This window comes from Phaethon aethereus, assembly GCF_964289735.1.
Source record: "Phaethon aethereus genome assembly, chromosome: 18".
In the NCBI taxonomy this organism is placed as follows: Eukaryota; Metazoa; Chordata; class Aves; order Phaethontiformes; family Phaethontidae; genus Phaethon; species Phaethon aethereus.
Genome location: NC_138594.1, coordinates 9,097,001 through 9,112,867, shown reverse-complemented (window position 1 = coordinate 9,112,867; position 15,867 = coordinate 9,097,001). Strand labels below are relative to the sequence as shown.

The 15,867-nt window shown below is 41.5% G+C and overlaps 1 protein-coding gene across 1 annotated transcript; it reads right to left on the bottom strand.

Annotated features, from left to right (window-relative positions):
* Positions 1 to 3,402: 3,402 nt before the first annotated feature.
* PCTP (phosphatidylcholine transfer protein) lies at positions 3,403 to 12,886 on the bottom strand (the record flags this gene model as incomplete). The annotated part of the gene is made up of 6 exons (XM_082008151.1): positions 12,619 to 12,886; positions 8,940 to 9,057; positions 5,190 to 5,269; positions 4,692 to 4,863; positions 3,963 to 4,030; positions 3,403 to 3,468 (listed from the first exon to the last, which is right to left on the bottom strand). The coding sequence occupies exons 1-6, from the start codon at positions 12,883 to 12,885 to the stop codon at positions 3,403 to 3,405; spliced, it is 771 nt and encodes a 256-aa protein (XP_081864277.1). The 5' UTR covers position 12,886.
* Positions 12,887 to 15,867: the final 2,981 nt, after the last annotated feature.

Here is a 15,867-nt window from a genome sequence, read left to right as displayed (position 1 = left end):
TTCACTTTGTCACAACATGACTCCTTATGGAAACAGGAGATGGGTGACCAGTCATCCCAAAAAAGAACCACTTCTTTATGTGAAGAACAGCATGCAAAAATATGTTTTTGTAAGAGCTTGTAATTTTGAAACATAAGTTCTATATGAGAATAGATCCAAAGCTCATTATGATTTGTGAAAGTCTGATTATTGTGCTTTGGGTCAGATGCCTGCTTATTGCCAGAAACTACAGCATTTTTCTAGTTCTATTCGGCTACTAGGAAAACTTCATTAATCCCTTTTAATCTCTAGGGTGTGATACCTACCGATCTGTTAATGGGGGTGGGATATAGAAGTGAGGCTCAGTCATCATCTAACAGAAATGCTTCACTCTTTTTATTCAAACAAAAACAATTCTGTTTACAACATATCACTCAAAAAAAACCCCTTTGAGCTCCATTTTTAGGCAAGCTGTTAGAAACAAAAAGCTAACTTTCAGGTGCTACGTTAACAAAATGCATGAGAAGGGAGGTTCAATTTTTTTTAACCCTGTGCACTAGAATTCATAATGTATGACAGCTTAAAACTTTCACAGTAGGTAAATTTCTGTTCAAGCTATCCAGAAAGGTTCACATGATACACTTTGCAAGATCAGTATTTAATCAGTCATGAATAAAGCTCTAAAATGCTTTATGAACGTCTTTATATCCAAAGACTGAAAAATCCCAACACTTACTTTCTGGTTGTAGTCTCCCATTTGGACAAGAAGCCACACCACACAAAGCTGGAACTGCTTTTTCTTCCCTAGTGATACAAGATAGGTGTAGTAACACATACTTAAGCAAACTGAAGTGTCACCACGTTTCTGTCACTATGAAAGCCCATGGGGACCTAAATTTAACAGAAGATCTGATGTTGCATTAAGCTCACATCACTGATTAGTTGCTTGCAACTAGAGGAAAAGATGTGTTCAGTAGCTACTGTTTAATCAAATGTGGTTTAATTAAGAAGGTTGTGTACAGCACAATAAACTGCCTGTGCAATGGTTTCAATAAGGCTACGTGAGCAAAGGCCATGTATTCTATACATTCGGTATGGGGTCTGTAGGGAATCAAGTTTTCAGCAAGACTGACAATGGAGCCATTCACCATCTTGAATGCTCATTCTTGCTGTTTCAGCCCACTGCAGAAAAATGTATACTATGTCTTGATTACACATAACTAATGACAAAGATGCAATCATCAATTTATGAGTATAAAATTATTTCACTTTTGTATGCTTTCATTTAAGACTGAACAAAATTATGAACTGGTTGGAGAAAAAGGATGAAAAAAAATACCTCTTCTGTACATGGTTCACCTATGTGCACATATTAAGCTCACTAGGTACACATTTCTTGTAAACCTTGAAACTAAGTTTTGAAGTAGGTTTACAATTACAAATAGGTTTTGCGCTATGGTACAGAGGTCAGTTTTGTTCAGAAGGAATTGGAAATCAATTAGTTTGCATCATTTTTCCAGGAAGACTCATCCTCAGCTAGTACCCTTTTTAAATTCTGTTATATCAAGTCTAGAATAGTTTGTTTTGCTTGTCTTTTTTGAACAATCTACCTAGTCCCACCTTTGCTGCTTTGCTTCGGGACATAACTTGTATCCACATCCTGTTGTTCAAAAGCAACTCTGGTATTCTTGTGATTGCTTATGGGATTTGAATTCTTACATACTTAGCACAATGCTAAAATGCTTTCTGAATTCTCAAGGCAATTTTTTTAAACAATGCCAAAAAAAGAAATTTGAGAATTGATATACTCAGTAAAACACCATCATATTCTTGGTATGATGGAGATCATTCCTTTTCAGTACATATAAATTAAAATTTGGCTCCAGTTCAGTAAGCACACGTATACAAAAATTATGGAAAGTTAAAGAGAATTATGCTTCAGAACTATTCTCTCTTGATGTCTGTTCTTTATCTGCTGGGGAAAAAAAAGCCAGCTAAAATTAAAATGGATTGAAAGCTGTCTAGCACTGTAATATTCAATTCAGTAATGGTCTCCAAGTCAAAGACACTTGAAAAATGCCTAAACTTCTGGCAGCAAGCTCTTCAGAACACATGGAATCCTACTTGATTCTCATGAATCCAAGTTGCTCTTTTAAAAGCCTTTAAAAATAAAATAGCCCATGATACCTGCCTGTCATTTGTGACCTGTCCAGTATGGCCACTCTTAAATGTGAGAGATGGAACAAGAGCATTGCATGGACAGAATAATGATTTATTGGAAACAAATATTTACACAAAGTTTAAAGGCAACCACTTCAATCATTTCTTTTTTAACAAGACAAAGCTACCCCATTACAAGATTTGTTCAGTAACAGGATTTTATTTAGTAAAGATGCAGAATATTTTAAATCCCTGAGACTGAGGCCTCTCACCTTTTATGCACTCCATTCCCCGTGCCTCCCTCCTCCCCACCACAAAGGTGCTGGAAATTTAATTCCCTGCTCAGTTGTGCTTTTAGTGGATTACCATCTAAAATTACAGTTTTCATTCTTTACATCAGCATGAAATTTAAAATGCAAGCAAGCCCAAGTTTCACATCAAGTTCATTCACATTCAGTTGCTGGCATCCAGTTTAAAATTACTTCCAATTTAAAGTTGGTATCCAAGCTGACTCTGAAGATATAACTTGTTCCCCTTAAATCAGACATAGAAGCCAACTCCTCCTTTTTTTCAAAGGACACAGCTAATGGTTTTTACTTTCCATACAGGGATATTGAGATGTGAATGCAAGGTTTTAGGCACAAGTCCTCTTATATCTGGACTTAAAGCCATCACAAGGAAGCTTAGTCACACAGAGTTCCCAGTTCCTACTGCAGACTTCTACTAATTTACCTATATGCCCTCAACATTTTTTAGCATTTATAGCAGGCAGAGAGTTTAAGAATGACAAACTTGGGTAGCAAAAGTGTTTCCTCCTAAGCAATGTGAGGTCCATTATTCAATTTCAGTAGGAAGCCACCCTGCAAGGCCACAAAGGCAGATCCAGACATAACACACATAGAGAATTTTCAGTCCAAGCTCAAGCATTTTTCCTAGCAGAATCGTTGTCTCTTTTCCAAGGATGTAATATTTCAATCAACAGAATTCCTCTAGCTGACACATGACAATCAGCATAAGTAAAGCATGGGGGGACAAGGCTAAACTTAAGTACTTTCAAAAGGATGCAGCTGACGTTGGTGTTACCTTGTCAGTGGCTATCTCTTCAGTCGGAGATGGAAACAAAGATCTAGTAAAATTCAAGGCATAAACCAACTAAAATAAAATTCTTTCCAATATCACGAGGTAGATTTTATCCAGTGTAATATATAATAGCCACTCCAAGTGCAGAGCTGTAGGAAGTAAACAATTCAGATCAGCTTTGACCTACGTGCTCTTAGAATATTTATGGCAAGCTTTTTGCATATCCTTCAAGAAAGCAGGCACACCACTCTGTAAAGAGAAAAGTGGAAAAGTCATTCTTGCATAATGTAATCAAGAAAAACTATAAGCAAGATGAGAATTCCCACTATATAGATCAAGGCCTTCAAACAAATACAGGACAATTCTAAGATCTTGTACAAAGCAGAAGATCATTCCTTTAATCCTTCATGAACAGACTGCATTCCTGAAGTTTGCTTGTGTTAAGGCTATTCACATATGCTCTGGAACATGGATTTGTTAGTTTTGTTGTACAAATTTACCTGTCTGGTTGACTAACCAAAGGAATTTGATAGGAATGGAATAAAAAAATAAGACAACTGCCATGAGAGCAGACAATAGTGAGACTCTAAAAATAGGACTGCATAAGAGCTAGAAAGGTCAAAATGTCCATTTCAGGAAAAAAAATAATTCTACCCAACATGCAGAAGACGGGTATGGATGCAGTGAATACACTGTTTGAAACAGATTAGACAAAGACAATTGTGCTGTCAACCATTACTTACCTTGGCAGCCCAATTGACCAGCCACAATGGAATCATGCCACCAGGATTATCAAAATAGTACATATAGACTAGAGATGAGAGAGAAGTTACCAGAAAGTTATCCAGCCATAGTCCAAGTATTAGCTCTAACACCATGTGACAGAAGCTGTCAGTGTGCACAACTGAATTACCAAGTACAACAGTTCTGCTCTAAATTCTTCACAAAAAAGTCAACTTGTACTGAAGTGGAATGTGAAGTAAGTATAGCCATTCCCAGTTAGCCTCTGGGAAGCTGAGAGTGCCTTAATATTAATTTAGACTATTGCAAACCATTTTAGGCAGTCTGTCTTATAAAATAAGGTTGTCTTTAAAGGACTAATCTGAGACAGAAGTCAATCTCTAGGCAAGCCCTTTAATCTATAAATCTGTCAAATATAATAGTTACATCATTGCTGAGTTTACCAGATTGCAGCTAGCATCAGACTCTACCCAACTGAACTGGCTGTCGGGAAAAGAAGTGGAGGCTGGGGCCAGAGGCCGTGGGGCAGAATGAAGCAGTCAGTAGTCTCTTCTTAACCACTCATCCTAACTGTTAAATGAACAATTCTTAACAAAATAAACTATTCTTAACAAAATAAACTATTCTTAACAGTAGCACACTGTACTGGGTGTTTCCAAAAGTTTCATTCATTTTAAAGTATTCCTAATGCTCAATACATCCACTTATAGTAACTGTTCTTGACCTCTTACCTTTAGATCCAGTCTTGCCATCACTTTCAATTGCCAGACTTTGTTTATAGCTTTTAACTCTGATAATACCAGGCTTTTCAGGGCACTGAGGAACAGACACACTTTGAGCTAACACAACCCAGATCTTCCGCCCATCAACATCCATCTCTCGACATTCACGAATATAGACATACTGTATTCCAAGTTGAGGAGGCATGTCAAAACAGCATCAGTTTGACATATGATGAATTGACAAATGAATTCCATTACAGATATCAGCCCCTTCAAGTTATTTCTTATGCTTCTACAGGATTCAGTCCTGCAGAGTAATAATTCAGCTGTGTGAGCTTTAGTTGTATGTGGGAAGAGGCACCCACACTCTTCTTCATGCTAAACGTATTCATTTAACATGAGGACTGCAAGATCTTAGGTCAAGTGCAGCAGAGCAGTAGAATCAGTACATTGTTGGGATCCCAGGTGACAAAAACTGCAAGAGGAACAAAAAGCTTGAAAGGATACATCTCTGTTTGAGAGAGGAAAAGGGTACTTCACTTCCCAGTAAATTACTTTTTCACCGTCATATGTTTTCTCATACAGTTCTACAGTTGAAAAAGGAAGATTGTTATATACTTTTAATTTCTACCGCAACAGAAACATACATGACATTACGACCTGCTCAGATTTCTGACATGAACACATTTTACACGCAACCCTTATGTCAAAATTAATATGTATGTAAAGCTGTGGCAGTAAAAGACATTAAAAAAAGTTCTGTAGCAGGATTGTTCAGGAACCAAATACACAGAAAGAGATGGCCTGTTTTTCTGGTGCTATTGTAAAAACAAAACACAAAACCCAAATCCCAACAAAAAAACCCAAAATACAAAACAAGAACAGTTCTGGGGGGAGGCAGAGTCAAATTCCTTTCCAGACAGTTAGCTCATTCAAAGCCTTTCCATCTCAAAGTTTTTTCCTCATCTATGCATATTCTGTGTAATTCTGAGCCACAAGTACAGTATGCTTTTTCATGAGCGTATCATTATCCTTGTAAATGATTATGAGTTAACATGGAACTAGGACAAGTACTGCTTTCTAATACCTGAAGAGGTCTTACATGAGGGATTAATGAAGTTTGGAAAAGCTATCAGGAATGTCACAGCAGTATATACAGGCAACAGTGAACAAGAAGCTTAAGCAGTTTATGAGCCTTCATTACACCACCTTCAGTCTGCCTGGAAACTCAATTAGAAGGCAGCTGAATAGGAAAAAATATCTAAGTATAGTCTCTAAAACATGGCCGTGACTCAGTCAGGTAGTGTGGCGTAAAGGAGAATAACTAGTCCAAACCAAACTACATAATTTGGTTTGAAAAACCATCTACTGTACAGCTTCTTCCCTTGAGGCAATAACTGCCATTATCAGGGTAATGGACCTGACAAGCCATAGGGCTGAGCCAGGGTAAATTCCTGTCTGCCCAGGGACTGGTCATTACATGGGTGCAATTAAAAAGGGTGTGATCCAGAAAGGTGGTTCACATTAACAGTCAGAGTGGTCTTTTCCTCCTTTAGAGCAGACTTCTGCCTAGAGGTGCTATCTATCCTTCAGAGCTAATGTACAGTCTGCCACATCTCTTTCAGTGGTTTTGAAAATAAGGCTAGAACAGACCAATAACCTCATTGCTAAGGCAAGAAGAGTGCCACAGATGGGAGACTCTTTCCCTACATAACATGTTCCAAACTAGGCTTCTGTTAGTATGTCCTGCAAGTCAGCTGTCACCCACGAAAACAGCTTCTCCTCTTCTCCAGGTTGGAGCAGTTTTGGATGCACAATACCACCAGTGTTGTAATAAGCTACAGCATAATGCTATCCACCAGAGGTCACTGGAGCACTGGTTTATCAACTTTACTTTCATTTCTAACTGCAGAGCTTTCCTTTTAAGGGATTAAGATATTATTTTAAAGACCTTGCTGCCAATGTTAGCTACTAACTCATCTACCTTTATATCTTTGCAAACACAGAAAATACCCACACAGTAGGTAAGTCATGGCCCACCTGTATTCACCTTAGTCTGTCAGTATTAGTGGACAGCTGCTGATCAAAGTGCAGCATACAGCGCATTTTAATCAATAACCAGATTTCACCCAGCATTACTACAATAGATCACAAGTATGTTTTATTCATAACAAGCACATCTGCATTTGCTGCTTTGGCAGCCAGTTATTACCGTTAAATTGTTGAGAAGTACGATCTCAGTCAGGATGGCGTTGCAATCAGGAGTAGCAAGTTTCAATATTGGTCAGGCCCAACCATTTTGTATCAAGCCACAGAAGCATGTGGTACCTCGGTCACTACTCTGCAGTTTAGTCACAGCTTCCCTGCTGAATTGGCAGCTGCAGCACAGACCAGGTCTCAGGATGTCCACATCTTGTAGATATCCAGGAGCCTGCTTTGGAAATAGCCAGGGTGCTAACAGCAATGCAACGATAGTAGCAGACTGATACCATTTCTGAGGCCTCAGACAAACCCTTGGCAAGAACAGATCAAAGCGCGACCCTCTGAAGTGCTCATACGAATCCTGTCCATACCTTCCTCCAGTCAGGCCTTCATAAAGAGTTTTGCTGAACAGAAAGAGGATAGAGATTAGCTCCTCTTATGCTTAGCGCAGAAGCAGTTACCTTTTCAACTAAAAAGGCAGCTACTTCTACTCTGATCACGTTTTTATTTCAGTGCCAGCCAGCTGTTCAGCAGAGAACTCTTCTTTGGACTGCCATTATTGCATAGCTGTAAGAGCAACAAGGAATATAAACAGTAAAAAAAAGAGCAAGAAGGCTCTGAATGGAAGTTTTCTGTTTTTTCTCCCTAAATGTGAAATGAGAAAAACCAAAGTTATTTACACTGAAAATGTTGGCTGGTACTATTTCACCATATGTACTATGTTCTGAAGAATGGGTGGGCTTGTGTCAATTTTTAAGCTAAAAGGAAAGCATTAACATTATGCTTATGCCCTTCAAGAGTTAACTTCTGTGAAATGCTGGACTTGAAGTACCAGCACAAGTATGAATTCAGAGACGAACATATCATGGTCAGCAAGGATATAAACACCAGCTATGCAACATTATCTAGTTTTTAGTTTAAGGGTGTAGCTTCCCCCAACTGCTTCCTTTCTTTTCTCTAAGAAGGCATTACCAAAAAAAAAGTGTTTGTTTAAGAACCATTCAGTTCTAAACACACTTAAATCAAAGACTACTAAAGTAACTTAAGATAACATAGTATTTTTACATCCAATATGATAATGTTGAGTCCCACTCCTGTTCTTGTTGTTTCATTAATGGCAAAATGGCCTTTGCTACATGAAAGCTATCGCCCATTTTGACAAAAAACACTAATGAAGATAGAGCTTCTTAAGCTTGACCAAGTACTGACATGAGTCAAATATATGGTTCTCTGTATCAATACAGCCACAGGCATTACCCGTAATCATTCACCATAGAGCTGTCCTAGACTTAACAAGCACAACACTTAACTATTCTTTAGTTTTTAACACTGTTCTTTGTTCAACAAAAGACTTTGACTGTGTTTCAGTTTTAATGGCCTGAACTGATTTTAAGCACAGGCTTAAAATGGAAGGGCTCCCCATCTTTAAAATAAATGGATCACGGGATGTCTACATCAGCTGAACCCTTGCCTTGTCACTGCTGACTTAAGATGTTTTAACATCACATGGATATCCAGGTTCAACTAAATCAGTTATTCCTCTCTCTGTAAAAGCCCAAAGTCACCAATTACTCTCTCAATACACCCATTTCTGATTGTAAAAGGTGCCAAGAACAACCAATGCTTTCAGGAAAAGACATTCCATCACACATCAAACTGGTGCAAATCATTGCACTTTTCCAGGCTCTGCTGCAATACGCAAAGATGCACAAAAGGTATCATGTCCATTTCTCCCCAGAACATCAACTAAAATTTAACCTAGGAATTACAACAACTAGAAGCTGCAAGGTGCTCCAGCATAACAAGTGATGCCAATTATATGCTTTAACCAATACGGAAAGAATTCATTCCGGAACGAAGCTTTATGGTGATATTAGCTGTTCCATGTCAGTGTTTACTTGTATATTTGCAGAGTGCAACATTATCCCAAAAGATATTTAAGTCTGGCCCAACATCTTTGGATGCAGCAACCTTAAAATACCTTTGAAGAAAGTTTTAGTGGGAAGAGTAAATGTGGACATAAAGCTTGCTTTTAAACTACCTAGATGAGCTTACCTTTAACATACTGATCCCATTGTTTTCTGAAATCTAAGTCCATATAGACATCCACACACAGTTTTGGGGGACAGTCAGCAAGACCACCGAAGATTTTATACTCATAAAGTCCTGATTGCTGTGGAAACAGAATGGGGAGAGGAAAAGTCACACAGGAAAGGGAAGTACTCTGCAGCAGGGAGAACAGCTGAAGGAAGTTAGGTGGGGCACATACTACAAATATGCCCAAGAGCTGTGAAAGCAAGTGTTCAAAAAACAATGCGAGATCCAGTCTTTAACCTCTCGACTTTTTGATCTATACATGAAAGTTTAAATCCAGACAGGCTGACCTGCCCAGCACAATGGTTGTTCCTTCCCTTACACCAGTACCCTTTTACTTCATACGTAGTTCCAAAGGCAGCATGTCTCTTTATACCCTCCCCCCCTGCTTCATGTCCAGTGGTCAGTATAGACTAAATCCTGCCCATGCTGAAGCCTACCAGAAGCATTAAATTCTTGTGGCAGGGTCTCCAGGTCTTAGGGTCTCCCTATATAATGTGCTTGAGAATCTCAGCCATTTCCAGGAGGTTACAAAATGCTGCTCTATCTGGAATAAGCTTTCCAGCAAGCTAGGTATGCTTATACTTCAGGCTGTGATACAAAAATGCTTTATAATGTTCATGCTTATATACAATGCACTATTATATCTGCCTTGAATACTTTTCAACTGTTTTCTTTCTGAAAGCTGTCTGTACTGAAGGGGTGGGGTGCAGGATATCTCCTATGTTAATGCTTTTAGTGTTTCTCTCAACATATGGAAACTCCATCTGTGCCTATAGAACAACGTTTGTACTATTGTTAGTACCAGTTCAGGACAAAATTAAAACAATGAGTATTTTGAACATACAGTGTAGGAGTCAAATTCAAGCATTCCCAAGGAAAGGAAGGGAAGGATTATACAATGTTCTGTTAGTGAATGGTTGATTATTCTTCTTCCCCTCCCCTTCAGAAGTCAGAAGATAATAATGGGACCAAGAAGCTTAACCTACTCATCTTCACTGTGGCTTCACTGAAGCATCAATCCCTAGCTTCAAACCTAAACTGTTCAGCACCTGTGCAGCTCCATGCATTCATATAATCCTTGCAAAAGACGTCAACATTTTTATTTTCACAAGAAAAACTACTTTTCAAAATATCACGCCTGAAATTGAGTCAAGTCTCAACAGCATATGCCAAAGCACTACACTGATACTTAAAACAATAGTTGTTTTAGCTTAAGCACTACTTCATTCCAGGTCACTAGGCAGAAACGCTATGTGGGTTATCTTGCATGTATGTATATTTACATTAAGTGTCACGTATGGCAGAAGAACAGCAAAACACAATTCTCCTCTAGTAATTCAGGCAAACAGTCTTACTTCCCCATGTCACTGGGCTGCTCTTCCACTGAAGAATAGAAGTCTTTGTATTCTTTTTCTGGACTTTGATTATGACTGCATCTTGAGAGGTAACAAACCAAGCTCACCTGAAACGTTAATTCTACAGGAAGTGCCTGTAATACTTTTTAATTGAGGATTATCAAAAGATATGCATACAATACAGGTCTTTAAAGCATTCCTGCTATAGATAGAACCATTATCAGAGGTTAAAATAGAAGATGTAGTGATGTCATTTACTGCCACACAATTCAGAAGACACTAAATACAGAATGCAAGTGCTGCACTGTCTAATCTCCTGATTTAACAGATGGGATTTTACCTTACATTCTGGTTCACAATATCAGCTCAATCATTCCTACACCTTTAGCCTTCATGTTCTTATACTGTAGCTCAAACCAGATCGAGAAATTATGCTGTTGTTCTCTACCAATCTATTTGTTTCACTGCTAGACAAATTGTGACATACATAATTAAATACCTTCTACTAAAAAAGGTAGTATTTTGATAACAGTACGAAATAACAAATCGTGATCTGACAAATGAACAGTACATCTTGCAGGAGGTAAGACAGACAAAAACATTCAATAAAACCAGCAATTTATAATAAGAAAGTTAAAACAAGAGTGAAGTGTTTCAGGTTTTCAGAAGCCTATCAGCAGGAGAGTCAATCAGTGGGCTGGAATACAGCACAGAGCAGGAAAGCCCAGCAGATCTATTTGTGTAGCCTGCAGAGAAGGTAGGAAGAAAAGGCAACAGAAAATATAATTGCTGCCTTCAGCTTCCTGGACTACCACTTCGATAGTGGACTTGCAGTTCAAAAAGTGTTAAAAGCCAGTTCTTCCACTAATAACTTTATGCAAAGACTCTCCGCAAGAAGAACTTGTTTCTTCTTCTCATGTTGTAATTTGAAGCAACTGAAAGACAAAACAAACAAGAGCCTTATTTCCCAGCAGAATCAGAAGACTGCACTTGAAAAGGTCCCTTGCATTCATCTACCCTAAGTTAGGGTCATTGTACAATGTGCAAAAAAAAAAAAAAACATTTTTCAGTCAGGTCAATTTTTCAGTTAACTCCTATGTAAAAGCACGAGAAGCCTGAGCTACTTTCCATCTAGTCAGCTTCAATTTATACAACAGCAGCAAAGCCACAGCAGCACAATACATGTCTCACAGACACCCGGTCCCATTTGTTTGGCTAAATCCATCCCCGAGCTTCCCGAAGCTACTTTGCCTTCATTCACTGTGTGATGCCTTTACAGGTCTGTGATGCGCTCAGGTCCTGAAGTTTCTATTTCATCCACTCCAGGAGCAACACTCCTTAGTAACCTCTACTACCATCAGCATATCACATTCCTGCGTCGATACCTGGCAGACACCACAGGCTCACCTTTGCTATGTGCACTGGCCGATAAGCTTGTCTTGCTATTGCCAGTTACCATGTCCATGCTGTAAATAGGGACTATTTACCACTAAAAAAAACCCTCTGAGGTGTAGGAAGTGTCTTTGGGGTTTTTTTTTTTAAAAAAAACAGACTTTCCCTACACTGTCTCACGTTTCACACAGGCCTATGTGTTTATTTTATTTGCTTTTTTTTTTTTCCCTAACATGACCACACCTGAAATAATTTTTCAGAATACAAATCCAGTCCTGGAATTTCATTCCAACCCCTTCTGAACTACCTCCTGATTTTAGAGGAAGGTGGAAAATCGGTGTGAAGGGAGTTTTGGAGAGAGGGAGAAGGGAAGGAAGCGGGGTCTGGGGGTCAAAGGGTGCACTCACACAGGCGGTGCCCAGGCGCCGGCCTGCGGGGACCGGCCTCCCCTTCACCGCACACCTCCCCCCGAGGGGCGCGGCGAGCGGGACACCCGTACGGCCTGTGCCTGCTCCTGCCGCCGGGAGCACCTGCCAGCAGGAACTTCTCCAGCCACCAGCTGCTACCCAGCTTCCAGAGCTTCAGGGTTTGCAGATTCCCCCCGCCGCTACAAGCGGCGTTTACCGCAGCAGGGCGGCTTTCTCCATCAGCAGTTAATAGCATTACCCTGAAAGCCGCTTTCTGGGAGCCTGCAGAAATTGAGCCGAGCCTGGTAGCGCCCGGACGGGCCACGGACCTCAGCCTGACCTGCGCGGCCACCGGCGGCTCTGGACGGGGACGTGCCGGCGCTCCCCCGCCCCCGGCAGCCAGGCGCCCCGCACCGCTCCTCAGCCGCGCTCCCCACGCAGGCCTCGGCCCCGAGCGGGAGAGTCCGCGGCACGGCCGCCCACCTCGTCGTAGAGCCGGTAGATCCTCACGCCCATGCTCTCCACCAGGAGCTGCCAGGGCCCCTCCGCGGCCGGCGCCGGCCGGTCCAGCTCGCGGCAGGCGGCCTGAAACTGCTCCTCGGAGAAGCCCCATGGCAGCGGCGCCTCCATTCTCCGCGGCGGCCGGGCGCGGGGTGCTGGCGGCCGCGCCGGGCCCAGCCAATGGCCGCCGCCGCCCCTCCCCGCCGGCCGGCCGGCCCCCGCCGCGCCCCGGGACCGCCGCGCCGCCATGACAGGGCCGAGGGGCCCTCCCGGGGCGTGTGCGCGCACGGGGCGCTGCCTGCTGTGGTGCGGGGAGCGGTGGACGTGGGTTTGTATTGATGTGAACCCGCCGGCACGTGTGTGGGCGCATCGCTGCGCCGTGCTTTCTCCAGCTTCATGACAGGCTCTCGGATTCCCAGGGGCGCGTGGGGAAGGCGGCCTCTAAACCTGCGTGCCGTCTGCCTGGTGCCAGAGCAAGGCCCGGTTCCGTTGGTGTGTTCGTCAGGGCCTTGCCTTCTGGCCATTCCCCAAGGGCAGAGGTTCAGTAGTCTCGATGGGCACATGTAATTTTACATACATGTATTTTCACATTTTAAAAAGCAGTTTCCCTTATGGACTGTTCATATGAGAATATATAGAGAATGCATAAATCCGTTCAGCTGGTTGGTAGGTGTGTTTGACACATGCAAGAGGCTGCACAGCAGGATCCTGCCCATGGTGGACTGGGGTTGACAGCATGGAAGGGGCCAGAAAGCTTTGTCACTGGGCTGAGCTCCCAGGCAGGAAGAATCCTCTGACAGGGACGCACCTCACACCTTCCTTGGGCTCCTGCTGAGTGACACTGCCTACAACGATACGCTAATGTGTGAGGCTGGCACAGCCAGCTGGCCAAAGCATTCAGGTCATCAAAATTAAGTGGCTAAGGCAGGTGTTCTCCCTGGAGTTGTAAATCTGTTTTCATTACAGCGTTATTCTTCTAATTCCTGTGAGATTTTCCTGCTGAACACAGTATCTTCAGAATAAAATGCAAGCAGCTCTGAGCTATGGGGTAGCATCTGACCTACTGGCTGGCAAACACTAGCCCAATGTACTTGGTGCTAACCTCTGTGCAAGGCTGGCAAAATTTATCTTTTTCTAGCTTCCCTGCCAAGTGGCTGACTTCTCTGACAAAGAGTTCACTTATGTCAGCTGTCCCTTCTGGTTCCAGTCAATTGGTTTGCAAGCAGAGCATGAGGATTTCTGGCTGACTCTGGTTTGGACATAAAGGCTAAGTGTCATCCTTGCACAGCCCATAAAACTTTTGGAGAGAGAGTTGTGGCAGAAGGCAAGATGATATCTCACTATCCTTTCCCTAGTATGTAAATTTGATGCCAGAATTTGACCTGTAGCTCTTTCTAAAATAATGTCACTAATGGTGTAGTCTCTGCTCATACATTACCTGCAGTCATCTCCCTGGTAAAGCTGCTAGGCAAACATTCCAGTTCTTTTGTTTTATTTTTGTAGTATGCTTACATGTATTATGACCTTTTATCATTAATATTTACACAGTAAGCATTAAATATTTTGGCTTATTTATGGTTTTTGTGAATTACAATAGCATGCTTTCAGTCAGCTCAGCTGGTTCTCCAAAACATGATGACAATACACTTCTTACAACTGAATCCTTATGAGTAGATTCTTGGCTGGGCTAAATTGACTTCAATGGAGCTGTGCTGCTCGCCCAGCTGAGGATCTGGTCTTTAAAATGGAATATGAGGCGATGGTCTGTAAGTGAGACTGATTTAGTCTATCTTGCAGAAGTTTTTCTTTAAGCAGTAGTTTTGCAGCAATGTTATCAGATATCTATCTCACTTTTAAATCCCATTCATACTCTGAAATAGGACTCACGTGAGACTGAAAGACCTGTGGCACTTGTTTGTAGAGAGATGACTTTCATTCAGTATGAAAAAGGAGTTGTGAGTCAAAGGTTGATGTTTAACGTGCAGCAGGGGCACATGTCTGTAAATGAGCCGGAGAGATTACATGATGTCTTAAGGAGCCTTATTTATGCAAAAGGACTAAAGTGATCACAGCTCAACATTGCCTATTGTTTTACGGTAACTGGTTTGCATTATATGGTTGTCTACATGGCATCAGAGTTTTAAGTTGGATACAGCTTCCTGGCCACTCCCTCCTCCCCCCAGCACTCTCATGGAAAAAGAAATTTATCTCACAAGGCTACTCTAGGGACCAAAACTTTCAAAAAAAGCATTACTATGTGACCTTTTTTCTTGGTAAATAAGGAGTGGCAATTACTAAGAAAGCACAAACAGTTCTGACAGGAGACTTTATTTTCTATTTCTGTGTGTGTTTATGTAAGTGTTGTTATTTATCACTTGTACGTCCATGTATTGCCCTTGGCTTACGGATAGAAGCTAAGCTTTGAACCCCCAAACCCTTCGATATCCACACTACTACATGGTGTGGCCATAGTCTGGGGTAAGATCAGACACAGCAGGGACTAATTTCCTAGAGCTCTGCCCCAACAGACAGTGGGATAGCAACTGCTTCAGGGCAGCTGGTTCTGGGAACATGAACCCAAGCTTGAGCGCAGCTACCAAAGGCAGCCTAGATACAGCACGATCCAGGCCCACACACGAATCAGGGACCTAAACACTAACTGAATGAAAACAGAGGGTTACTATTCTAGGGCAATGAGGGGGGGGTTTAAAAGTGCCCAGGACTTGACCCACATACTTAGTATTTCTTAGGTATTTAGCTGCTGCTGCTTGCAGTGCGAAATGATACCTCAAGGAAACTTGCTGATCTGGACTATCAATGGGATTAATGCACCTAAATTGTCCACCTGTTTTTTAGAATGGAAATAATCTGTTTTAATTCCACCCTAGCACCTAACCTTTCTGCTACTGAAACCAACACTGAGTAATCAATTGAATTCTATGATGTGGAATCAAACCAGTAGATTGGAGAACTCCTCCATCAGGAAATTGTATGTGACCAGAAATGAAAACAGCAGTGAATGCTACGTTGATGTTTTCAGGCCCCAGATGATTTTCAGTGTTTGCTTTGGATATGGATATCCATATGTGAGAGAGTGCTACCAGCTATATTGTGTTTTCCTGCATCTGTCTCTGTGTGGCACTGGTGCACTTCGAGAAATTCTTGAAGATGAACTAAAGATGTGGGATTTTGGTGGATTCAACTGCTGTGCAGACATTTATATGCTATTGT